The sequence below is a fragment of the Colletotrichum navitas genome (genome assembly GCF_030913465.1).
Source record: "Colletotrichum navitas strain CBS 125086 chromosome Unknown LY79scaffold_14, whole genome shotgun sequence".
NCBI lineage: Eukaryota > Fungi > Ascomycota > Sordariomycetes > Glomerellales > Glomerellaceae > Colletotrichum > Colletotrichum navitas.
Genome location: NW_026850560.1, coordinates 598,238 through 620,848, shown reverse-complemented (window position 1 = coordinate 620,848; position 22,611 = coordinate 598,238). Strand labels below are relative to the sequence as shown.

Below are 22,611 nucleotides of genomic sequence, written 5' to 3'. Positions count from 1 at the left end.
AAAGGAGCTAGTCCTAAGGCGTTGCTTTTTTTTTGTTTGTACTCGTGAATGCAACGGCATTACTGGGAATGGGGTTTTTTTTTTTTTTTTTTTGAATAAGAAATGCAGTCGATTAGGAACTGCTTTACTAGGAATGGAGACTGATCATTCAGTCGCGGGACAGCCTGCACTTATCAAGCAAGCTGTGGTTACGTGGACGTGCAGTGATAGTGGGGACAGAGAACGCGTGCTACACCAAGTGCACCGTACACCCAAACGATGACCCAGGTGATTGACACGACCAGCAAGTTTTGGTTCTCAATACGCGACGCCAGCGACGAGGCTCAGAGTCATGATCCTACCCAAAGGCAGGTGGGGGAATCATGAAAAGATGCGAGGCGTCTAAGTGTATTCACCCAGCAGTTCGACAAACGGCGTCGAGATAGACTTTATGAGCCTGATAACGCCAAGCACGACGTTCCCTCTGTCGAGCCCCTCGCCATTCGTGTAAGATATGTGACCGATGCCTCATTGGGAGACCCATCGCCGTTTTGCGCTCCTTCTTCTGTGGTATTAAGCTCGTATCTCATTTTTAGGCTGGTGACTATCTCATGCAGTGCAGTCTTTGGTCATGGACTTTCCCCACACCACCAACTTTCACACCCCCGTTCCGGGGAACGCCCCGTTCTTGGACAAAACGACAATCCCGCGCTCACGGGCGATGTAGCCCTTCATCAGATTCTATAAGCAGGGAAAATAAGATTAGTCGGTCTTCAGTCAGCGAGGCGAACGACTCTCTGCCAATCAGAATGGGCTTTATGAGAGGTGACGACGTCTGGCTGCCTGGGGTTCACTTCGTCGACCTTGGGACGATGTTGCCTGAGAGGCAGCCGGAGTGACGACGAATATAAATTGGTATCGAAGGCAGATGGACGCGCGTGAGAATCGCAGGATATTTTCCCCACAACTGACTGCGCGAAATAACCAGGTTTCGGCTGCATACGGCAGGCTGCCAATACTCGGGCACGCAACTCCGCCACGAAGACAATGAAAGGGATGGTGCCACGTACCTTGTAAATCATGTTAGCCAGTAGGCACTCAACCTCGTCTGGGTCCACGCTCTCCTGGCTGCCGAGACTGATTGCGGCCGCAAACTCGGCAACGGGGATTCTTGTACGACGGACCGGCGCCACACCGGGTTCCTTGGCTTCCTCGAAACCGCCGGCGATGAAGACCTTGCGCAAGAGGTTACGCAGCGCGATGTCGCGGCCTCGTTCTAGAGTGAGATAGATTCTGCGGCGTACGAACTCCTCCTCGCCCTCCTGGAGGGCCAGGTCAAAGTTGCGCAGGTCGCCTGAGCGGATGCAGCGCGATAGCGGGAGGAAGAGCTTTTGCAGGTGGGGAAACGGTTCAAGGAGTTTGCTACTCGGGAGGGTGTGGGTGGTAAGGAGATGGCAGGGAATCAAGTAGGTAAGGATTCTCCTGCGGACGGGAGTGTTAGTTATTTGCCGCGTGATACGGAAACCTTCAGGAAGACTTGCTCTTGGTTGCTCTTGGCGTCCTTGTGACAGAGAGACCATGCTTCGGTGAGATGCTTCTCGGCCTAGTTTTGATGTCAGATGTATGCTCTTCAGAGTTTGGTCAGCCAGTATACCTACCTCGACGTAGTTCTCCTCAAGGAAGAAAAGCACGCCTTCATAAAACTTGAACGTTACCCGCTGTGATTTGGGGAACGCTTCCAATGGAGGCATATCTCCACGATTCGTAGATAGTGCCTTAAGGATTGTCCGACTAAGACTGGCAGAGTTGAGTTTGAAGTAAGTCTTGAAGAGCAGATTGATGACGAAGTAGATAGCCCATTTCCTCGAGTCCTCGAGGGGCGCTCTGGTGATGGTTAGGCTAGGGGGTTTATCTGGAGGAGGAGACGAAATACCTGTCACTCAAGCACAGTGTGAAAATGCGCTTGAGCTGCTGTTCGCAGTCACGGAGCTGCTTCTGCTTCTCCAGGTCGGGGTCGAAGTCATCGCCAAGCTCCATAGCGTTGGCGGCAGCGTCGCTGGTGTTGCGCTCCTCGTCCGAGCTAATGGCGAAAAGTCGTAGGTGCTTGCCTGCAGTATAGAGGCAAGGAATAGTCCAAGCCTCGAATCCATAGTTCGTGTAACCGCGAATGAGAGCAGTGGTCAATTCCTTCCACGCCTCATACACCTTTGTCCATGAAGAAGACTAGACCGAGCGTTAGTGCCAAGCAGCAATGCATATGTAAAGCCAGGCCTATTGTGCATGAGCTCACCCTACCTCCAGTACTGGAGTCGCCTTCCACTTTCAAAATCTCGCCGATGGCCTTCCAGTAAGCCGTGTAGACCTCCACCCAGCCGTTGGCCTCCTCGTGGTCAAGCTTGAATTTCTTAGATCCTGAACTTCGACTCTGGAGCATGTACTTGACATCGGCTTTGACTTCTTGAATGTTTGTGCTCAGATAGATGGACCGAAGCTTGCCAGGCTTGTTGACTGGGCTGAAGGGCTGGAGTGTTTGTGCAAGAGAATATCCGGATCTTGCCTTGTAGGCATTGCGAAACTCTTCAAAAAGGCCCTCCATCGTGTATGCCACCAGGTGCAGGATGACAGTATGAAAGATGATGGAGGCGAAAACGGACGACGAATTCACCACTGTAAATGTCTGTCCGGAGTAGACAGTTGTACCTAGTGACCGAATCGAGCGAACCTTCAGTCAAGATAGGTAGGTGTAGTTGGATTTTCCAATTGGTCGAAGACGTTGAGTGAACCACTCTCCTTCTATGTCTCCTTCTGGGATGTGTCGTCTTCTTTGTGATGCTGGTTCTGTCTGAAGGTTGATCTACAACGTGATTGGCCGAGGTGCACCACCCGCCAAAGACGTATCCCGTCAGGCAGTAAGAATCTCTCGCCTTCATATTCAGGCATCAGTGCATTAAAACTTTCTTGGTTTTCCAGTTTAAGTGGGGGTTTGCCTCAGCCACAGCACCAGCCCCATCAACCCCGATTGCCTCGACCGGGTGCGCTTAGCAAAACGCCCCACCCACAGGTCCCAGCCCTGGAAACTGCTCCTTCCTCTCACACAGAATCCTTTTTGCTCCTGGCGCGCCAAATTCTTCCAAGTTCTTCGACCGCGCAACCACCACGATATCGGATATTCGACGACCATCGGCCAGCTCTTCACAGTAAGTCAAAAGCCTTACGCAATCCACGACAATACAATTTGGTTCTAACAGTCTTTCAGATGGGTAAGCACAATTTCTCCTTCCCCTTCTCTGGACCTAGGATGCGAAAACGGCAACTTCGACAAATTCCTGCGACCCCGACGACAAAACTTTTTTTCCCCCCGATCATGACGTGTGATCTACCGATGGCGACTCCGGCTAGGCAGGTTGGCAAATGAACACTATGGCTACGACACCGTCACTAGAACTTTCCATTTCGGCTGGCCCTCGTAGCTAGGAGAACTCGACTAGAATTGTTCTCGAGGGGCATTTTTCTCGTGGGGGGTTTTGACGGCCAGGTCACTCTTGTGCAGGCAGCTTCATGCTGGGGAGAAGAACGGCAGTCGCCACGGTTTCTATTGCTACAAAGACACCGGACTCGACACCGACAATTCGCATCTATGGACTGGACAATTTTATGGCATGGGGACGACGCATAACTAACAGACTTTGCTCAGGTCGTCTCACGGAATACGAGGTCATCGGGCGTCACTTGCCCACCGAGTCCAACCCGACTCCCGCCCTGTACCGCATGACCATCTTTGCTCCCAATGTCACGGTTGCGAAGTCCCGTTACTGGTACTTCTTGCGTGGCCTGAAGAAGGTCAAGAAGGCCACCGGTGAGATCGTCAGCGTCAAGGAGGTGCGTCACCCGCGGTCCGGAAACCTCGAGCGAGTTGAGAAACTGACCCTGTACGCCGCAGATCCACGAGAAGCACCCCCTCAAGGTCAAGAACTTCGGTATCTGGATCCGCTACGACTCTCGCTCCGGCACCCACAACATGTACAAGGAGTACCGCGAGATGTCCCGCACCGACGCCGTCGAGGCTCTCTACTCCGACATGGCCGCCCGCCACCGTGCCCGCTTCAGGTCCATCCACGTACGTGCCTCCTTGAAAATATCGCCCAGACCGGTCTACTAACCAACCCGAAACAGATTCTCAAGGTCGTCGAGCTCGAGAAGGGCGACGACGTCAAGCGTCCCTACATCAAGCAGCTCATCACCAAGGACCTCAGCTTCCCTCTCCCTCACCGCGTCGCCAAGATCAACAACCAGAAGATCTTCAGCGCGAAGCGCCCCAGCACCTTTGCATAAAGCGGTTGTTGGACGCGGCGTTGTTTCTCTGGTTTTCGACAAATGGAGGGGCGGGCTACTACTACTGGCAGGTGTTCATTAGGTCTCATTGAACTATCACGTGCATTTGCTCTCTGAAAGGCAGGGGGCCGAACCAAAAAGAAATGGAATTCAATTCAAAAACATCTTTTGAGCATGGCCAGCATGGGGAAAAGGAACCGATCCTTCATGATAGACGAGGGGTGCGAATGATGACCTGCGTACGAAGCCTGTGAATTATGACTTCTTGATGAGACGATGCGCGGCACAACCTTCCCCTTAGCTAAGCTCGGCCAGAAGAGGGATGTCATGACGTCCAGCGCCGTCTAGGTAGACCAAATGCCAACCCCCACCTCCGTCAGTCGGCAGAGTTCGAGCCCTTCAGCCTATTGCTTTTGTGACGCGATCGTGTGCTTGAAACACATGGGGACGGCCGTTGAATCCGTCGGACTATGACGAGTGCGGTACACCCCAGATGTGTATACGGATGGGGGAGTTTGTCTCGGCGTCGGCTTGCTGCTTTCCAACAGCTCCGTCTTTTCGGGGACCCGATTTCCGAGTGAGCAGTCGTGCTGGCATGCAGGCGTTCGGGCCGCCTGGAGCCGGAGGAACCCGACTGAAGGAGCTGGAGGGATCATGGCTGATCTGGGTCAACCTCCCCCCCCCCCCCCCTTCCTCCTGTAACTAATCAGTCATGATTATGATTAGAAGAGGGTAGGCACATATCAAGAGATATAACCTGCTTTGGTTACAATCTCCAGGGAACGGGCCATATTTGTCTTGGCATAAAACCACTGCCGTAGGAAAAGGGGTACGGCACATACCTTTGCCCTCTATGGCCCAGGCATAAATGACGAGGTTTAGAAGAACAAGGGGCGGAGGCGCTTGCAGTCGGGTAGAGTAGTAAGTTGAGAGAGTCGATAGTTGCCATACAGCAATTCCCGCGCATCCCTGCCTCGGGATATGTGGTTCGTCGATGGCCGCAGCACGGAAGACCTCACGTCGGCAGACATGGGATGCGTCGAGACAAACACCAAAGGCGAGAGTGAAGAATGACATATCCAAGACTGATCGGGGTGGTCTATCATATACACATCATTGTCGTACACCCATCCATCCCGTCCTTGGCTGCCCGCCCCCATCTCGCCGAGCGCGTCAGTCATCCCCAGGCGACCTCTCGAGATTCGCGTCGCTCACAAACTCGTTCCACGTGCTCGCGTCCCACGCGAAGTCCTTGGCGTCCATCTGAATCCCGAAATGGTCAAATATGTACTGCGGGTGGCCGAACAATGGCATCGGGCCGTTGAATATGTCCATCTCATCGGACGCCAGCCCGTAAGGCACGTTCGTCATGTTTTGGGCGTCTGCCATCGGCAGCTGCGGCTGCGTGTCTATCGCCATGGGCGTGGGCACGCCCATGACGGTTGTGCTCGCAGGAGGGGCGCGTGCGGTCACGCCGCTTCCGTTACCGATATCGATTCCGTTACCGATACGGTCCAGCTTGAAAGCCGGATGTAACGCCGGCGCACCCGGACCCTGCTGGACATTCGCCCCGGCACCGGTACGTTCATACCCGTCCTCGTTCCCGTCTCCTCCGGCATCGGCATCAACGTCAGCTTCCTCGTCTTCGTCCTCCTCCTCCGCATTCTTTCCTCCTACGTCCCCCTCCTTAACAGCCGGCGTCGGTCTCGTGTCCGTCAGCTTCATGTCCCCCATCAGCGCCTCCGCCCTCGCCGCTCTCGCCTTCCTCAGCAGCTTCTTCAGGGGTCTCCACAGCGTGCCCCTCCTCGTGTCGGCGATTCGGTCTCTCATCCCGTTGAAGTTCCGGTCGACGACCGCCCACGCCCTGTCCACCAGCTCCCCGCGCGTCTGCACGCACAGCTCCGCCAGAGCGACAGCGAGCGGATGCCACTGTACGTAGCTGTCGATCCACCATCCGAACCGCTCGCGGTACGTTGCGCTGCTGAACTCGACGAGCTCGATTGTGTTCACCGCCGTGCGGAGCATCGTCTCTCGCGCGACGCGCGGCTTGGCCGTCGACGCCGCCCGCGGCGTGAAGGGGTACTGGGCCGAGAGCCACATCTTGAGAATGATGATGCGCACCGTGACGGCGGCGTGGTTGGCGGGGAGGTTGCGGGCATCTTCTTGCTCCTGCTGCTGCGATGGCGAGGCGGGCGCTTTAGGCGGCGCCGTGCCGAAGAGCGTCTCGAGGCGCTGCGCGTGCGCCATGATTTCGTCCTCCGACGTCGCCGTCTCCGGGGAGCTGTCAGGGCCCAGCGCGAGCTGCGGGTGCTTCGGCCGCATGTTCCCAAAGATGCCTGAGGACATGGACGTGCAGAGGCAGAAGGTCATCTCGGTAGGCCCCGTCCGGTCTTCGAGCGGAGTCGTCGTCGACGGACCAAAGTCGTCATCGTTGAGATTGAAGGGCAGCCTGGTGTTGTACGACTGCCGGGGGATGGCGGCATCCGTGCCGCGGTCCTCAGCGGCGCGGATGTCGAGCACGACGATCATCCACCACAAGCGGCGGCGCATCTCGGCCTCGAAAGGCGGCAGCGGAGGCGAGACGCCGTCGCGGTGGAGGTGCAGGGCCTGAGCGAGGCGGACGACGAGTGGGATGAGGGCCCACGAGGCGCGGCTGGCGTTGTGGCTGCGGAGGAAGCACTATGTTTGCGATTAGGTCATGAACGACAAGCCGACAGACAGGCGGGGTGAGCGTGAGAAACTTACGACATAGTACGTTAGGGCCTGGAGAGTTCTGATTTCTGTACTGTTGAGAAAGTCTGCCTTCTGCAGCGCAGTTTCGACGCCTTCTCTGAACCGCTGCGCGAGAACACTCCTCTCCTCGCCCAGGTTGGCGAGACATGCCTCATGAGATAAGCCGGTGATGGCACCGAAGTACATAGAGAAGAACAATGCCTCCGTGGCGTTATCAATACGTTTGTTCGGCGAGTTCGCAAAGGCCTCCAGCTCAGCCGAGATAGTGGGCCGGTGGATGACCTTAAAGGCTGGGTCAATGTTGGAGAAGAATGTCCTACACATGTACAGGATGTGCTCGCGTGGTGGGTGCCTCAGCTCCTCGGTGCTATGGCGGCCGATACTGGAAAGCAAGCCCGACACTGCCGGCGGGGTCTGGTCGTGGCCCGGGCCGTGTCCCCTGACGGCGAGAGACTCGGGGCTCGTCGTGGTCGTCGGGTACTCATCCTCGGACCCGTCGCTCTCCGAGGGCTGGTCCAGGGCTTGCCTCATGCCTTCGACCTCCTGGCAGAGATTCTCCCAGAACTCGGCACTCATATAGTTGGTCGGCAGGGTGGGCTGGGCGTCCCACACCGCCATCGGCGAGGGCGCCGCGTTGCTCATTGCAACAACGGACCCGTCGGCCTTGCCTCCGATGGCCGGCGCCGCGCCAGAAAGTGGAGTGGGCACGGCGGCGGCGGCGAAGGGGGTCTTGCCAGCCCCATCGGGATTGCCCGAGTCAACCTTACTGACGATGCTCTCTAGGCGAGTTATGCGGTTGAGCAGCTCGCTCTGTCTCCCTTGGCGAGGCTTACGGTTCCGCTTCCGCGAGGGGAAGACACAGTCGAGGTCAGAGCGCTCGCACTGCTTGCAGCGCGGCTGGAGCTTGTCGCATTTGATCTTACGATGGCGGCAATTCACGCAGCTTAGCTGCTGCTTGCTGCTGCCCGGGTCCGATTGCTGCCGGGCTGTGGTAGCCGAAGATGGCGGGGGCGTCATTGTTTATTTGCTTGGTGAGCGTGAGTGTGAGTGTGCGGCCATGTGGTGACGTTGACAAATGTGGATTTGTCACCACTAGCTCGGGTCGAGTTCACAGTGATGTCTCTTGCTTTTCTCGAGTGACAGACGACGGGCAATCATGCCAGGTAAGCCCCGCTGATGTCGGCACAGGGCATCGAGACAAACTTGGTTAGGCAAGGAATCGTCTTTTCGTCAAGAACTTGAGATAGAGAACGTGACCGGGGTTAAGGAAGGCTCAGAAGCAGCCCAGAGGCTTAACTTTCGATGTTCTGGACAACACTTGGCACGAACAGGGTAAGACAGGACGAATCATCCATGGGGGTGTAGTGTACGGAGTGTGTGTGTGTGTGTGTGTGTGTGTGTGTGTGTGTGTGTGGGTGGTGCCGGTGTTCTAGGCCGGGAGGGGGGTAGCAAGCGCGCTGCAGAGGCCGCCCTAAGCCCCAAGGGGCTGGATACAGTCAGTGCATGGGGTTGAATGGAGCGGGATGTTTTCAGATGTGAAAATTCCTAGGCAAGACTCGTCGGCGAAAACCCCCACTTCAGCCCGGAAACCTTAAAGAAGACAATGAAGAAAAGAAAAAGAAACACCCTACATTCACAAAGGGGAAAGCGGAGGGCCCAGTCGTTGTTTCCTCATCTATTGTGTTGCCAAGGATGAGGATCCGCATCTCAATGTCTGACTGTCCGTGACCTCGGTGGCAGATTGATCCAAGGACGCTTGTTGGCCCGGTCAACAGGACTGACAGCTGAGCCTTATGTTTGGGGATGGGAGTAAAACGAGATATGCACCGACTGCCATCGGCACTCGGCAGTCCTCTCTGTATGACTCAACAGCGGAGCTTTCCTCGAATCGAGCTTCGTCTTTTCTGGAGAATCCAGTGAGACTAAATTGGCGATAGCGCCAAGGCCTTCACCGAGCAGTCATGGACATTATGGGGGTTGTGCAATGAGAGGGGATGACTCAAACTTGAACCCCAGTGCGATACCATAGCGCAAGAATATAAAAATTTGCATCTGGAACAGCAACCACCACCTCATATAGCCGGCTCACCGGTGTACGGAAGAACAGCAAAAATAAGCAATTCGAGTTCTCTCTGGGAATTTAGGAAGAGGGGAAACAAGGACGGCAAAGACGAAGATGGACGTCCAACCTCTGGACTTCGTAACGGTGAGAACCTCACTCCCGACAATTCCTCTACCACCTCACGCCTCGCGGCTGCCCATGGTCACCGAACGTCTCATTCTGAGACCGCTCTCCCTGGATGATCTGCAACCGCTGCACGTCCTTCGCACGCAGCCCGAGGTCATGAAGTGGTCGGCCGCTGGCCGCGTTGACGCCGACATGGAGGAGACGCGGGCCAAGTTGGCACAGAACCTACCCCCCAATGACGCCGACAACTACGACTTTTCCATCTGTTTGCGATTGACGGGCGAGTGGATCGGCATCGGCGGCTGCAAGAGGGCCGCCGGCGGCGAGCTGGGCTGGCCCGAGATCGGGTACATGCTCCAGAAGGACTATTGGGGCAGCGGGTACGCCACCGAGTTCGTCGAGGCCTTCCTTGGCGCCTGGTGGTCTCTGCCCCGCTCCGAGTGCGAGGTCAACGTCGACAAGGCGACCGTCCCAGGGCACCTCGCTGGGGACGTGGTGAACGAGATCATCACCGCCGTCACGGAGCCGGGCAACTTTGCAAGCCAAAAGATCTTGAGCAAGTGGGGTTTCAAGAAGCTGAAGGTGTGGAAAGAAGAAGTCAGAGAAGGGACGACACTTGTTGGCCATGGCATCGGACGGCCGAAGCAATAGGTGGTCCGGTCCGTTCGGTGCAATTCGGACTTTTTGGGCTTGCTTTGCCTGCCCGACCAGCCCCGGGTCCCGGACCTTTTTCGGGGCAAACAAAACAGTACCAGCTTTCGGACATTTATGTGTCGTCCGCCGTTCTTCTCCCGCATGGTCGGCGAACGCTATCACCGTTTTCTGGGGAATACCACGTAGTAGTAGTTATGGAACTTAAATAGAGAGAAGCCGTCCCAAAACCAAAACTTGACTGCATCTCGTCAAAGAACTGTCATCCAGGAGAGAAATAATCAGCAAACTTTGGAACCCCACCTTGTAAACGAGTATTGGCCACTGAACCCCCAAACACACAACTTGCCAAGATGCTTCAACTCGGGTTGATCACTGCAATTACCACTGCAACCGGCATCCTTGGCTGTGCCTGGTGGGCTGGTAAGCAGAAGCCCCTCCCCACTCCACCGAGTGTTGCTCGTGTCACTTGGGGGCCGACGTCAGTTGCCGACCCTTAGTTCAGGCGCAACTGCATCATTGTCCATGTTCAGCGTCCCTACCATCCTCCAAGGCAGCTCCGAACCAGCCCATGCACTGAGGCTATGGCGGCATATTTTCTTGAACGGCGCGTCGACCGGCCCCAAAGTAGCGCTCGTTACCTTTTTGTCCTTGGCTTACACGGCGTATGACCACCACAACCGGGGGGCTGTGTGGAAGCCGTACGCCACCGCCGCGGTCCTGAGCCTCGCCATCATGCCCTTCACCCTCGTCGTCATGTCGTCGACGAACAACGCACTCATGGCCGGTGCGCAGGGTGTCGAAACGCTTTCCTTGTCCGAGACGACGGAGCTGTTGACAAGGTGGCGGACACTCAACTTAGTACGGAGCTTCATCTCGCTCGCCAGTGCCGGCATTGGTCTGTGGTGTGTGACTTTCCAATAAACACTCGGCAATTCAGGTTATCGTATAGACGAGGGGGAAGAGGGGCCAAGGCGGGTGGCACGGCGAGAGATTCATGTAGAATAAAGATAGCGCTGGAGACGAGGCAACGAGACGGTCAGTGCAGCAACGCGCCCAGGTAGTGTTACCAAAGCGGTTAAAAATGGTACACACACCAGGTACAGTAGCAGGTTCCTTACAGGCCTCTTTCGTCAATCGGCGCTCATCTGTTCACCGCCAAATTAGCCTGTCCCTAAACCTTGGCTGCGACTACATCATACCCAGACGCTTTCACAGCGGTCAGGATGAGACGAAAACGCGGGGCTACCCAAGTAGACCGCAGTGATAAACTTAGTGCTGTGCTATGTCAGGATGTGCGAGAGGCGTCGCCGCGGGTCGGCTCCCGGCAGGTCGCTGTGGTTCAGTAGTGCGTCCTCCAGATGATGGGGCGAAATGCCGCGTTCTTGGTATTTTTCGCTGATGTTGACCGGGTTGTGTGGCCTACCGCGGAACCGAAAGCTGCCATGGTCCTGCAGACAACGATAACGCTGTCTTGAATTGATGAGATCGTTGTTCTGGAAGGGCCGGGGGTCTCCGGGAAGAAATGACATGAGCAGAATTGAGCCTCGTGTCCAGCGTTGATCTCTCCAAATCACCTGTAAGTTGGTCTAATTGGCTTTTCCAGTGCGGTGTGGTGCGCAGACAAGACGGGTCTGTCGGCATGGTCAGGCTGGCTGCCTCAGTAAAGTATGTATTGTTGGGACCGGTCCCTCGACTTTCCCAATATCGTTGTGCGCAGGCAGTCTCCGTCATGGCGGCTGAGCGGCCACCAACCTTCGCAACCTGGCACCTCGCGGCAGTTCGTCCCTGGCAGATGGCTCACCTGGACAGACAGACTTCCAGGCTGCATCCCAGGGGTTGGCTGGGCTGGGCTGGGCATCCATCGCCTTCGACGAGCATCCTTGATCACCCGCATCCCTGGATCTGTTGTTTAATTTGCAGTCCAGCCTCACTCTGCCTGTTCTCGTGGGGCATGCAGAGCAAAAGTGTCAAAAGTCCATGTTGATGTAGACCGGGATCGAACCGGGATTCCTGTCAAGATCGAAGGTGGATGAAGTTGAGGTACAGTATGGGTAGATAACAGCGAGAATCTACGACAATCGTGGTCGAATGTCGGACAGGCCGAGAAGGCCGGTGAACCTATCGCATGCCAGAGGGGAGCAGTGTTATTCATGGCGATTGAAGGAAGGACAATCAATCAGTAGGATTGGCATAGCGGGGGGAAGGCTGGGTAGAATGGAAGGTGACAGAGACATGTCGAGTCGGGGTACTTGCAGATTGTATGCGGATAGAATGACGGCTGAGGTACCTTGTCTGGGTATTCCAATTATTCCCGCGAGAGAAGCTGCGCCAGGGTGCACGTGTCAGCCCAACATCCAAACGTTTTCCCTGTTTGGTCGCTATTCTTACCTCCCACTGCCCTGTCGGGCCTGCCCTGCCCACCCTGCATCCTGTAGAGCCATTGCAGGTCCGGGTAGGAGTTGCTTGCTGGCTTGCTTGCTGCTCTCCCGCTGCTCGGTTCTGCCTAACGGGGACTCGTCCACACGAGAAAAAGGCCATCGTGCGCCCAAGTCATCGTCCACGTCCATACCTCCCGACCCCCTCCAACCTCCAAGCAACGAGGCGCAGGTACCCTCCCCGCCTGGAGTTGCAGTCCAAGTACTTTAGTTACATCATCAGCTCCCGCCCGCCTCACGCTCACCAATCTCCCTCTCACTCATTCAACCCATCATCCATCCCGTCCGACGGCACTTCACACCCACCAGACAAAAAGAGAGACATATCACGCCCACACGCCGTCTCCTTGGGCACAATCTTCTTCCCTCATCTCTTATGTACCCGTTCGGTCTTGACTCACGGCTTGGCCTCAGCCTATTCCTGCCTTACATCTCTCCTCTCGCGTGCGCATGATGTTTATGGCGGCGACCCGCACCCAAGAATATCATATCTTAGATTATTAGTAGCAGTTGAAGCCCCGCCCCAACTCGACAACGTCTTGTTCGCATTCCCACGCTAGCGACTTTGATTGAACCTTTCGGCCAAACGAAAGGTACGACAGCTCATTCTCGACGACCGCGTGCGCTCGACGCATTCCTCGCCCAAGCCGACTCCGGTTGCGCGCGATACGTCTTTTGCCAGTCAGCACGCGCCACAGCCGTTATACACTATTTCTCCATTCCGTCCCATCTCCACACTTTTCTTCCCGGGACCTTCCTGTCCACAAAACCACACCGTTTGATGTAGACTTCGGCCCCGAATGGCGACGGCGACCGCAGAGGCCGACTCGAAAGAGTCCTCTGCTCAACCTCAACCCCAACCTCAGACTCAGCCTTCCGACCCGAAGTCCCCTAGCTTTTACGGTTATCTGTTCGGCCCAGACAAGGCACCGACACCCATCCTCGACTCGCTGCTGCGCGCCATCGCCCTCCACATTGTACGTCCCTGTCCTCGCCCACCCACCCCGCCTCCGCCGATGCTGGACAAACACTGACAACCCCGCCAAAATTTACAGATCACCGACATTGGCGATAAACATGTCCAGGCCCTGACCCCTAAAAAACTGGCCGCCTTTTATAAGGCTGTAGGTGGCGATTATGATTGTAAGCAGACATCGACGGCCCCCGCGCCATGCATTCCATTCCGTGCTGACAATCGTGTCATCCTAGCCCTCTTCATCGAAATGCCCCACCCCGCCATATCCTACATTTGGCAGGTTACGGGCTGTCAACACTCTCTGCAACCCTCCGACGACGATTTCGTCGCCCCTTCCATTCCGGCTCTGACCTTGCGTGGTTTCGTTCGGTGGGAGTCGATAGAGATACTGCTGAGCCCCGAGGAACATGTGCCTTTTATTCAGCAAGCCGTCAAGCACTGGAACCTGAAGCATCCCGAAACGGGCGAGCCTTTCCCTCCCGACCTACCCGCGGAATCTCTTCCCAGTAAACCGGATGTCGGGATAGAGAAATGGCACAAGGAGTGCGCCGAGAAGCTGAGGCAGGCCGCAACGCCAAAGGACGAGCCTGCATCTCCCAAGACTGCTCCTAGCCGCCCAGTGGAAAGAGACGAACCGAGAGTCAAGGCGGCTTATGTCCACGTCCGCAACCCGTATCCGAAGGCATCGCCCAAGACCTCACCTCCTCCTCGCGGCCCGCAGGCAGACTACTTTACTCCGTCGACCCGGCCTTCTGTAGCTTACAGCCATGTTCCAGGGCATGCTGCGAACAGGTACCCCCCGTCACGCCTGCACATACCTCGGTCTCCCGAGCGGGAGCGTTTCCGGGGTCATACCTCGCCAGATGACCGTCGACGCCGCAGCTTCTCCGACTATCCATCCCCACCACACGAGGCCGTGCATGCTGCCTCTGAGCATCTGCAGCCCAACAGACCTCCTATGCAGCCTCGTCGGCACAGTCAGCCACGGCACTACTCGTCATCCTCGGCTTCCGATTCTGACGAACCAGCGAGTCCACAAACCAAGCGCAGGCCTCACACTCATCACTCCAACGAGCCGCCGCCGCCAGGCTTCCGGCGCATGGGTCCGTCAGCGCCTCTGCCGACACCGCCGCCGCATGGCCCGCCTCCAGGCGCCCGCATTCACCGTGCCGATTTGAGACCAGAGGACGCGCGCCGTCGCAGTATACCAATTGTAGACGGTCTGAGGGACAAAATCGCCGAAAAGGTGACGTCTATTCTTCCCAACGGCCGGTCGCCGGAACGCCATCGGAGCACTTCTGGTCGCCGAAGTGATCCGCCTTCGCGCCGCAGTCGGGAGTACCTGCCATCTTCCAAGCTCAACCGCAGTTGGCCCGACATCGGGTCGGATGACTCGGGAGCGTCGGACTCCGAGGAAGAAGGCCGACGTCGTCGTCTCAAAGCTCGAGAACGTCGAGAGATGGAAGAAAGAGAACTGAGGGAGAGGGAGAGGGTACGCGAGAGAGACCGTGGTCGAGACCGCGACCGCAGACGCGACCGAGATAGGGACAGGGATAGGGATCGGGACTTGGAGCGCGATCGGGACCGAGATCGCGTCGTGAACTGGGAGAGAGAAGAGGACAACGAATTACGAAGACGAAGGGAGCGACACCTGGTGCGACCCGAGACCCAGCGCCGAACAAGCAGCCATGCCGACGTGGACCGGATGCGAGGAAGGGGCGAGCCCCCTTGGGAACCTCGCGATCGCGAGCCCAGGGACGACCGGAAGCGGTGGAAAGAACATGGGGTCAGCCCGGTAATCTCTGGCGTTGGGGGACGGCAATACCCAACTGGTCCGACTCGGATCTAATCTTATCATGGGGCGGCGAACCCGGTATAGAGGGCGACTTTGAGCGATTTGGAAGGATTTGGACTTGGACTTGGACATATATATGGCTGGACATGATGGCATCTTTTACGTTTCCAATTTTGTACAACATGCTTACTTCTCATCCCTAGGCTGGAAGCCAGGTGCGTGCACATGATCTAGGACGGACAGCCAGGCAGGAGAAACATATAGCTGCATGAAATCCAACGCTCATGAATCAAATAGAGAGGTATCAAGACTGGTTCCCAGAATGAATCGGCTTTATCCCCAAACGCCATAACCGCCAAAAAAACAGAAGAGACTACTTCAGTCATCGCCCCCTTGGCAGCTCACCCGTTTGCGTCGGTCAGGCCGACGCTCGATTGGGACGCGGGCCAGTCAAGTCCTTGAGCTTCAAAGTCCGCTCGGCAGGCGAGTAGGTATCCTCCCGATACACCCTGCATAGGCCGGTCTCATCCACGTCCATCGCGTTGTCCTCTCCAGTCACGATATCACTTCCTCCGTTCATTGCCTCCCAAGGCGCCATCGGCTTCGCGCCCTCGCTGTAAGAGGTCGTATCCAAGGCATCGGGGTCGACCTCGCTGCTGCACGCAGAGGAATCACTATCATCATCCCACGCGGAGCTCAGGAACCGGTCGCTCGGATCGAAGAGGCCTTCACTTTGGACGGTGGCGAGGAACACATTGCGGAGATGGCACCGCGTCTTTTGCTGCGCCACGTCCTCCTCCTCGAAATCCGTGTGCTCATAGGGGTGATGGCCCGTATACTCCGTACCGTCGAACTGCCTCGAGAAGACCAAAGCGCCGCCTCTCGGTTTGGGCTCACGGTCGCCTCGGTACGACCCCTCGAGGCCTTTAGCCTTGAAGCGGTCGAGACGCTCCCTCATGTCGAGGCTTCGTAGGTGCTCCACTTTCGCCTCTGCGACTTCCTTGTCTGTAACACCCGGACCAGAGGGTCTACGGAAGCACGGCTGGCGAGACTGCTCGGGCGCGTGTCGCTGCTGCTTGGTGAGGCAGGCGTGGTATAGACACTCGTCGCCCTCGCGGGTGACGATGCCGATGGTGTGTTGTGGGCCGCAGAGGGGCGAGGTCGGGCCGTGGCGGCATTCGCGGAGGGAGCCGCTGGCTGCGAGGAGACAACCACATTCCGTGTAATGTCTGTAGAGTCGGAGGCACATTCTGTCCCCAGTAGGCGGAGGGTATGCTGGGTGGCTTTTCGGGTGTTCGACTTTACAATGTTTCCCACTTGATGTTCGCCTAAAGCTCTGTTTAGACGAAGTAGTCTTGCGTAGGGTATTCAGTTTGGTTGTATGGCTGGCCAGAATTGATGTGGAGCTGTCGATATATGCGTGGTACTAGCTACTTACAGGAAGAGTCAGCAACTACTCACGATAGATGATGAGTTTTGCAAATGGAGAAGGAGGTTACTTTATTCGTAGGGATGCAAGTTGCAGATGAAAAGCAGAGTGATGCGCAGGTGAACGTAAAACTGGTTTGCAAGTAGTGAATAAGCTCGATCAGTGGCACTTATTTTTACAGTCGTTTAAGAGGTAGGCTGAAGAGAAGAAAAGGCGACACGAGGTGGAGCAGGATTTGACGGCAGCAGTGCGTCACCAAAGAAACGGAAGGTGCGGGTGGGATGTGAGCAACCGATGGTACCCAGGCGAAATGTGACAAGTATGGTTTTGTTGTTTGATCAAAGAAGGAAAGTACGGAAGAAGTCTCACGGCAGGATATCTATGTGAAGGAGGTGAATGCTTTGTGTTTATACTGATATACTATTCCACACTGAACCCTCCCCTGATAACTCAATCTTTTTAGAACATTTGCTATTTCCTAAACTTATGCCTCATGCTAACAACTACGCATTGGAGAGGTAAGTCTAAACGCCAGATATCATAAAACACATGTACGGTGTCATCTATCTACCTCCCACCAACCCGAGGCCAGTCCACCTCAACGCTCATCCTTCTCACCCCTTTCCACATCTTCCCTGCTCGTGTCGTCACTCGTCACGAGCCCTTGCTCGGTGACATGCTCCTGATCCAGGCTGTACTTCTTGACCGTAACGCTGATGAGCATGCAGAACCCCGCGAACGCAATCAGGCTGATCCAGATCGCCCGCAGCGCGTCGCAGTACGCCTCCACCAGGTCCGCGCGTATGGGGTCCCCTTTCGGCATTCTCTTGATAACTTCCACTACAATGGTTGCGTCGCGCGAGTACTCCTCGGCCGCGTCCGCGAGCGTCGGGATCTGCTCCAACCTTGTCCGGAACGCGTTCTGGAAGATGACGCCCGAGACGGCGACGCCGACCGACTGGCCGAACGTGCGAAGAAACGAGTAGAAGGCTGCGGCCTGCCCGTTGAGAGCCGGTGCGCAGGCCGCCTGGATCGAAAGCGCCATGGCGGGGAACAGCATGCCCGTGCCGATCCCTATAGGTATGTTGAGCCAAATCCACTGGGGGATGGTGGTGGAGGGCCGCATGAGGCACATGAGTCCGGCACCGAAAGTCGTCATGACCCAGCCAGACCAAAGGGACCAGCGATACCGGCCCGTGACTCCGGCGATGAGGCCGACGACCATGGCGGCGGGGGCAACGGTGAGGGACTCGGGGAGGGCGGCGACGGCGGAGATGACCACGGAGTAGTCCTTGACGGCTTGATAGTAAAGTACTGCGGGGATGTGTCAGCTCGGACAGTTCTCAGAGGACTCGAAAGGAGGCGCTAAGGGATAGTTTACCGAGGAAATAGAGGATAGACCAGAGAATCATGCCGTGAAATACGGTCATGATATAGTTAGCGACCATGGTCCAGTTGTTGAAAATGCCCTTGTCGATAAGTGGCTCCTTCGCGAAATTGAGCTCCCAGAAGCCAAACCCGGCGATGGTGAGGGCGCCCAGGAGCAGCGGCAGCAGGCACCTAAACGAAGACCACTCGTACATGACCCCGCCCGTCGAGATGCCGAACAAGAAGCTCGTCGAGCCCGCTGTGAAGAGGAAGCTGCCGAGCCAGTCGAACCTCTTGAGCTTGGCGCTGACCTCGCCCGGGATGCCTACCTGCTTAAGGAAGAAGAAGATCATGACGACGCCCAGCGCGGTGATGGGTAAGTTGATCCAGAAAATCCATCTCCACGTAACGTCCTGCGCGAAGCCGGCGCCGATCAGGGGGCCCGTGACGGTGCCGACGGACCACACGGCCGAGAGCAGCGAGAACCACTGGCCCCGCACGGCCAGCGGGACGAGGTCGGTGATGATGACCTCTATGAGGGCCATAATCCCGCCGCCACCGACGCCCTGGATCGTCCGCCCCGCGATCACGACGGCGAAGTCGTTTGCGACGGCGCCGACGACTGAGCCCACGGCGAACAGGAGCGCCGAGGCGAAGACGAGGGGCTTGCGTCCGAAGATGCCGCTGAGCCCGGCGACAGTGGGCTGCAGAACGGTGCTGGCTAGCAGGAAGCTGGTGCCGGACCAAAAGGCCTCAAGGGCGGTGCCGCCAAGGGCCAGGGACATGGTTGGGAGGGCAACGGATAGGGTCGTGGCGTCGAGGGCGACGACCAGGGCGATGGTGCAGAGGGCCCCGAAGGCGAGGAGGAACTCGCGCGAGGGCTTGAATACGACTTTGCCATGTTGGTCGACGTGGGTAGTGTGTTTCTCGAGGGCGACCACAGGTGCCCCTTGTGGATCGGGTTCCGCGGTAGCCATCATAAAGCAAGATTGCTTTGCTTGTTTTGAAGATGCGATGTATGCTTATATGCCGAGTACAGAAAGCAAATGTTTCTTTATGCATCCATATTTCCCTGGGTTGATTAATGTAGGCCGTGTTGACCCAGCATGTTCAATACTGATGGGCTACGCAAGTTTTATATATATCCAAAGGAGAGAGGAAGCTTGAAACGGAGTTCAGCGACCCAGCACGGCCTGATTGGCGAGATGTATCCTATCATGCTGTCTATCACCGTCAAGCCGTACCAGGGGTCAAGGGGGGATTACGAGTGAATGGCAGCATGGCCAGACGGGAATGATTAACTGTCATTGGAGTTAAGCGAATTCGAATCTTGCTTACCCTCGCCGAAGCGCAGCTCAGCATTCTTGAGCCACGTCATGGTTGTCGATAAATGACACTGCGGATAGTAAATTCCGACCCGAGCGGGATTTTGAATTCGGAGTGTCATCAGCCCTACGGAGTCTCAGTCACCAGGTTCCTCCGCTGTCATGTTGAGGTGTTGGCTAATGTCGCAGTCCGAATGGACATGGGTGAATGGTGTGTGGTTTGCAAGCCAGCGCGATCAGTTCAAGCACCGGTTGGGAAGTTGGCTTTGCCCAGAAGACTTTCTTACCCGGGCTATTGATAGTTGAGATCCGGTGGACATGTCGGATGAAATATCATGCCGAAGGATGCGAGCTGACCGGGCTGACCGGGCAGCGGCTCAGGCTCTTGTGGAGCCTAACCCAGCCCCCCGGCGCATTAAACCACATCTTTGCCTAACCAGGCGCGGAGGATCGGGACCCATGCAGGCGTCCGTCTAAGCAGCGCAGCTGACATGCGACAAGTGAGCTGCGGTTGATATGATTACTGCGGGAGCGAACATGGCCTGCCCCTCTCGCCGGTGGGACATGGATGAAGGGGGTGGTGGTGTCATCAGATACAACGAAAAAAACAACAACGAAAAAAACCAAGACATGACAACTGGATGGAAGGTGTGGCGGATAGCCCGCTCATTGGGATAAGAATATGCGGTCATCCGGGGGAAACCGCCATTTAGGAGTCGATTCTCGTGAGCGGCCAACAGCCTATATTCGACTAAATGAGAGGAAATTTCCATGGGATTCGTCGCTTGATCCAACTGAGATCAGTATCAGTAAGAGCTGCTTCTTTTATGCATCCGGAACCACCCGGGTTACCACGTATTTCAGCCCGAGAAGATACTTACCTTCGATTTTCCCTTTGCATTGCTACACTTATAACACGATCAGTTGCAGAGGAAGGACTTCTACCAGATACCTTTTCTTTCTTCTTACCCCACCTCACATACCTGACGATCCAACAAACATGTCGCGCCCAAAAGGCAAATGAGCCAACAACGGCGGTGTAAAATAAGAAGAGAAATACTTGGAAGTAATCCGCGCTTCATATTTAGCTGCTGGATATCGTACGACCCTTCAGCAACCGAGGTCGTTTATCTCCGATCCGGTCTTTTCGCGTGGGGTGTTTGGCACAGCAAATCGAAGACCCGGGATCGGAACTTGAGGGCGGCTTCAACGGGTCTCAATGCTGTGTGGGTTTTGACCGACCCCTCAAAAGCTAGGTAGCTCAGGGTAGCAGTTACAGTCAGACGGAAACGTCAGCCTTGACGACGTCGACCGAGGACGCGGCCCGGGTCAGGGGGTATCAACTGCAGTCGCAAAACGAATTGCAATACCGGGCAGCATCTGCCAACTGATTGGAACCACGAGGTACCATATCCGCAAAGAGCTGTCTGGACAATGGTTCTCGACATTCGGAACAGTAGCTTGTGAGTTACTGGGTGCATCATGCTGCCTTTTTCTTTTATTATAAAAAAAGAAGCCTCTGCAATCGTTAAATTGTAAGCTGATGATGAGTTTAGCAAGAACGGTGATGGTATAGTCCCAACTTAGCAGCGCAGCTTTTTGTTGTTCCCGCTTGTGAAGCCGATAGGCCATTGATCTTGTAGTCACCAAACCAGTTTCTGCAAGTCTGAAGCGGTTTGATCTTTTCCGCATAATTTCTGTGACGCCTTCGAATCCTACCACTGGGTGATCCGAGCCAAATAGAAAAGCAAGTTCAAACTCAACACAACTTAGCTCGGGATTCATGGAGGATTCCTCGTAAATTACAGAGCAGACCTGCCCAGGCAAGTTCCGAAAGTTTAGTCGAGGGATGCTCCAGATCCGCTTGAAAGGTTAAGGTTATCGGGCTGAATGTCTAGCCCATCAGTCGTCTAGTGCAAACTGAGCTGTGTATGGGAGACCTCGGACAAAGGTGAGGAGAATTTGAAGCGATGAGGCAGCTTGGTGGCCCGTTTTTGCTTCAGCATTGCATACAATACTGTTTCTCGGCCTTAGACATCATCTGATAAATTGGCTATTCGGGGTCAGTCCAATTGGAATTGCATGCTCGGAACGAAGAACTCGGGCCCCAAAACCGTCGTGGCCGTCCTGTTGGCCATTGCCTCAGATGTGCAGCGTGCTGCCCGTGTCACTGCAGGCTGGTACGGCAGCCTACCGGTAGGTTTGCAGGCGCCGTTCAGAAAGCCCACAGCCCTATGGCATTCGTTTCGGCTGCGCCACGACCTCCCCCCCTTCTCCGTTCAAATAACGTGGAGAAACAGCCTCTGAGCGTAATGATCCAACCAGCCTGGCGGGGTTCGACAATGCAAGTAGGTAATACTGGTGACTTTTTTGGTCGGAGATAGGCCAAGCTCTATTACTTTTCTTGGCGCAAAACCTTGATTTTTCATCATGTAAACCTGTCAGGAATGTGGCTTGGATGATGGCCCGTGGGACAGGCGAACGTCGACGTTGTTGTTGTTGTTTTGTTGAAGTCGAGTGAAAGTTAAGCTTGCAGCTCAATATGTCAAAGTGGGTCCGTCTACCTACCTAGCTGTTGATCGACAGATGGCCCCCGCCCCGCACAAGCTCGGTCAAGGAGGTACCTGGAGGTTAGCCATCACGTAAGCGGCGATCGCTGGGCCGGCAGGTGCGTGCTGGTCGTTTCTTCACCTACACGCATACATAGAAGAATTCAAACCTTCGGCTTTCCATAACGCTTGATGGCCTAGAGTGGGAGGACCTCCCGTCCGCCATACTCATTCCCAACACCTTTGCACCCGGATACAAGTGTGGCCTGCCAAGCGTACCAAGGTATAGATTCAACAACGACCACGCAGAGACGCCCCAGCGTCCAAGGAATCAAGAACGTCAGCTGCCATCGCCAAACATAGGTCTTGGCACACAACGAGTTGACAATGTTTACCCGAATCATTTCTCATGGTCTAACGGTAGCATATCGATTGATTAGAGAAACAACGGGATGAGACTGTTGGGCATCAACCGTGATGACCAATCCACGGAGCTGCTCTACGTTGTCAAGCGTTGCATGAGGCATGAGCGGCGCCCATCCACCAGACCGTTGGAATTGGAGATTCAGCAAACATTATCTATGTCTGCCGCTCAACTCGATAATGTCAGCCCCTGCTGGTTAACAGACTCTTCCGTGCATGCGACCCCGCGAGCGGCTCGTACAGTTAAGCACCTCCTGGTAATGTCTTGGCATGGCCCTCTGCAGGACACGGATGATCTCTTGAGGCGTTCCCCCAGCCCGGAGCCGGCATCGGAACCGAAGACAATTTTCGAGTTTGGAGTTCTTGCAAGGCAGCCCGTGCCGACAAGATCGATGGGCACGCCTGCGGTCAGACAGAGAGACGGT

The 22,611-nt window shown here is 55.8% G+C and overlaps 9 protein-coding genes across 9 annotated transcripts; 4 read left to right on the top strand and 5 right to left on the bottom strand.

Annotated features, from left to right (window-relative positions):
* Nucleotides 1–183: 183 nt before the first annotated feature.
* Nucleotides 184–2,831, bottom strand: LY79DRAFT_546340 (PCI domain-containing protein). The gene is made up of 6 exons (XM_060557226.1): nucleotides 2,270–2,831; nucleotides 1,913–2,202; nucleotides 1,638–1,863; nucleotides 1,521–1,582; nucleotides 1,050–1,461; nucleotides 184–720 (listed from the first exon to the last, which is right to left on the bottom strand). Exons 1-6 carry the CDS (start codon nucleotides 2,573–2,575, stop codon nucleotides 637–639), a joined length of 1,380 nt encoding a protein of 459 aa, XP_060416866.1. The 5' UTR covers nucleotides 2,576–2,831; the 3' UTR covers nucleotides 184–636.
* A 246-nt stretch (nucleotides 2,832–3,077) lies between these two features.
* LY79DRAFT_95521 (ribosomal L18ae protein family) lies at nucleotides 3,078–4,513 on the top strand. Its single transcript, XM_060565246.1, has 4 exons — nucleotides 3,078–3,239; nucleotides 3,674–3,858; nucleotides 3,920–4,096; nucleotides 4,153–4,513. Exons 1-4 carry the CDS (start codon nucleotides 3,236–3,238, stop codon nucleotides 4,309–4,311), a joined length of 525 nt encoding a protein of 174 aa, XP_060416865.1. The 5' UTR covers nucleotides 3,078–3,235; the 3' UTR covers nucleotides 4,312–4,513.
* A 971-nt stretch (nucleotides 4,514–5,484) lies between these two features.
* On the bottom strand, nucleotides 5,485–8,061 carry LY79DRAFT_667832 (fungal-specific transcription factor domain-containing protein; the record flags this gene model as incomplete). Its single annotated transcript, XM_060563445.1, has 2 exons — nucleotides 5,485–6,990; nucleotides 7,057–8,061. 2 exons carry the CDS (start codon nucleotides 8,059–8,061, stop codon nucleotides 5,485–5,487), a joined length of 2,511 nt encoding a protein of 836 aa, XP_060416864.1.
* A 1,159-nt stretch (nucleotides 8,062–9,220) lies between these two features.
* LY79DRAFT_577820 (acetyltransferase) lies at nucleotides 9,221–9,883 on the top strand (the record flags this gene model as incomplete). The annotated part of the gene is made up of 1 exon (XM_060559910.1): nucleotides 9,221–9,883. One exon carries the CDS (start codon nucleotides 9,221–9,223, stop codon nucleotides 9,881–9,883), a length of 663 nt encoding a protein of 220 aa, XP_060416863.1.
* A 353-nt stretch (nucleotides 9,884–10,236) lies between these two features.
* Nucleotides 10,237–10,807, top strand: LY79DRAFT_588449 (uncharacterized protein; the record flags this gene model as incomplete). The annotated part of the gene is made up of 2 exons (XM_060560919.1): nucleotides 10,237–10,306; nucleotides 10,389–10,807. 2 exons carry the CDS (start codon nucleotides 10,237–10,239, stop codon nucleotides 10,805–10,807), a joined length of 489 nt encoding a protein of 162 aa, XP_060416862.1.
* A 2,020-nt stretch (nucleotides 10,808–12,827) lies between these two features.
* Nucleotides 12,828–15,328, top strand: LY79DRAFT_95517 (uncharacterized protein). Its single transcript, XM_060565245.1, has 3 exons — nucleotides 12,828–13,298; nucleotides 13,377–13,464; nucleotides 13,531–15,328. The coding sequence occupies exons 1-3, from the start codon at nucleotides 13,122–13,124 to the stop codon at nucleotides 15,144–15,146; spliced, it is 1,881 nt and encodes a 626-aa protein (XP_060416861.1). The 5' UTR covers nucleotides 12,828–13,121; the 3' UTR covers nucleotides 15,147–15,328.
* Nucleotides 15,329–15,510: 182 nt separating this feature from the next.
* On the bottom strand, nucleotides 15,511–16,341 carry LY79DRAFT_588447 (uncharacterized protein; the record flags this gene model as incomplete). The annotated part of the gene is made up of 1 exon (XM_060560918.1): nucleotides 15,511–16,341. One exon carries the CDS (start codon nucleotides 16,339–16,341, stop codon nucleotides 15,511–15,513), a length of 831 nt encoding a protein of 276 aa, XP_060416860.1.
* Nucleotides 16,342–17,119: 778 nt separating this feature from the next.
* LY79DRAFT_510371 (major facilitator superfamily transporter) lies at nucleotides 17,120–18,866 on the bottom strand (the record flags this gene model as incomplete). The annotated part of the gene is made up of 2 exons (XM_060554155.1): nucleotides 17,120–17,835; nucleotides 17,903–18,866. 2 exons carry the CDS (start codon nucleotides 18,864–18,866, stop codon nucleotides 17,120–17,122), a joined length of 1,680 nt encoding a protein of 559 aa, XP_060416859.1.
* Nucleotides 18,867–20,308: 1,442 nt separating this feature from the next.
* Nucleotides 20,309–21,147, bottom strand: LY79DRAFT_95360 (uncharacterized protein). Its single transcript, XM_060565244.1, has one exon. The coding sequence runs from the start codon at nucleotides 20,997–20,999 to the stop codon at nucleotides 20,544–20,546; it is 456 nt and encodes a 151-aa protein (XP_060416858.1). The 5' UTR covers nucleotides 21,000–21,147; the 3' UTR covers nucleotides 20,309–20,543.
* Nucleotides 21,148–22,611: the final 1,464 nt, after the last annotated feature.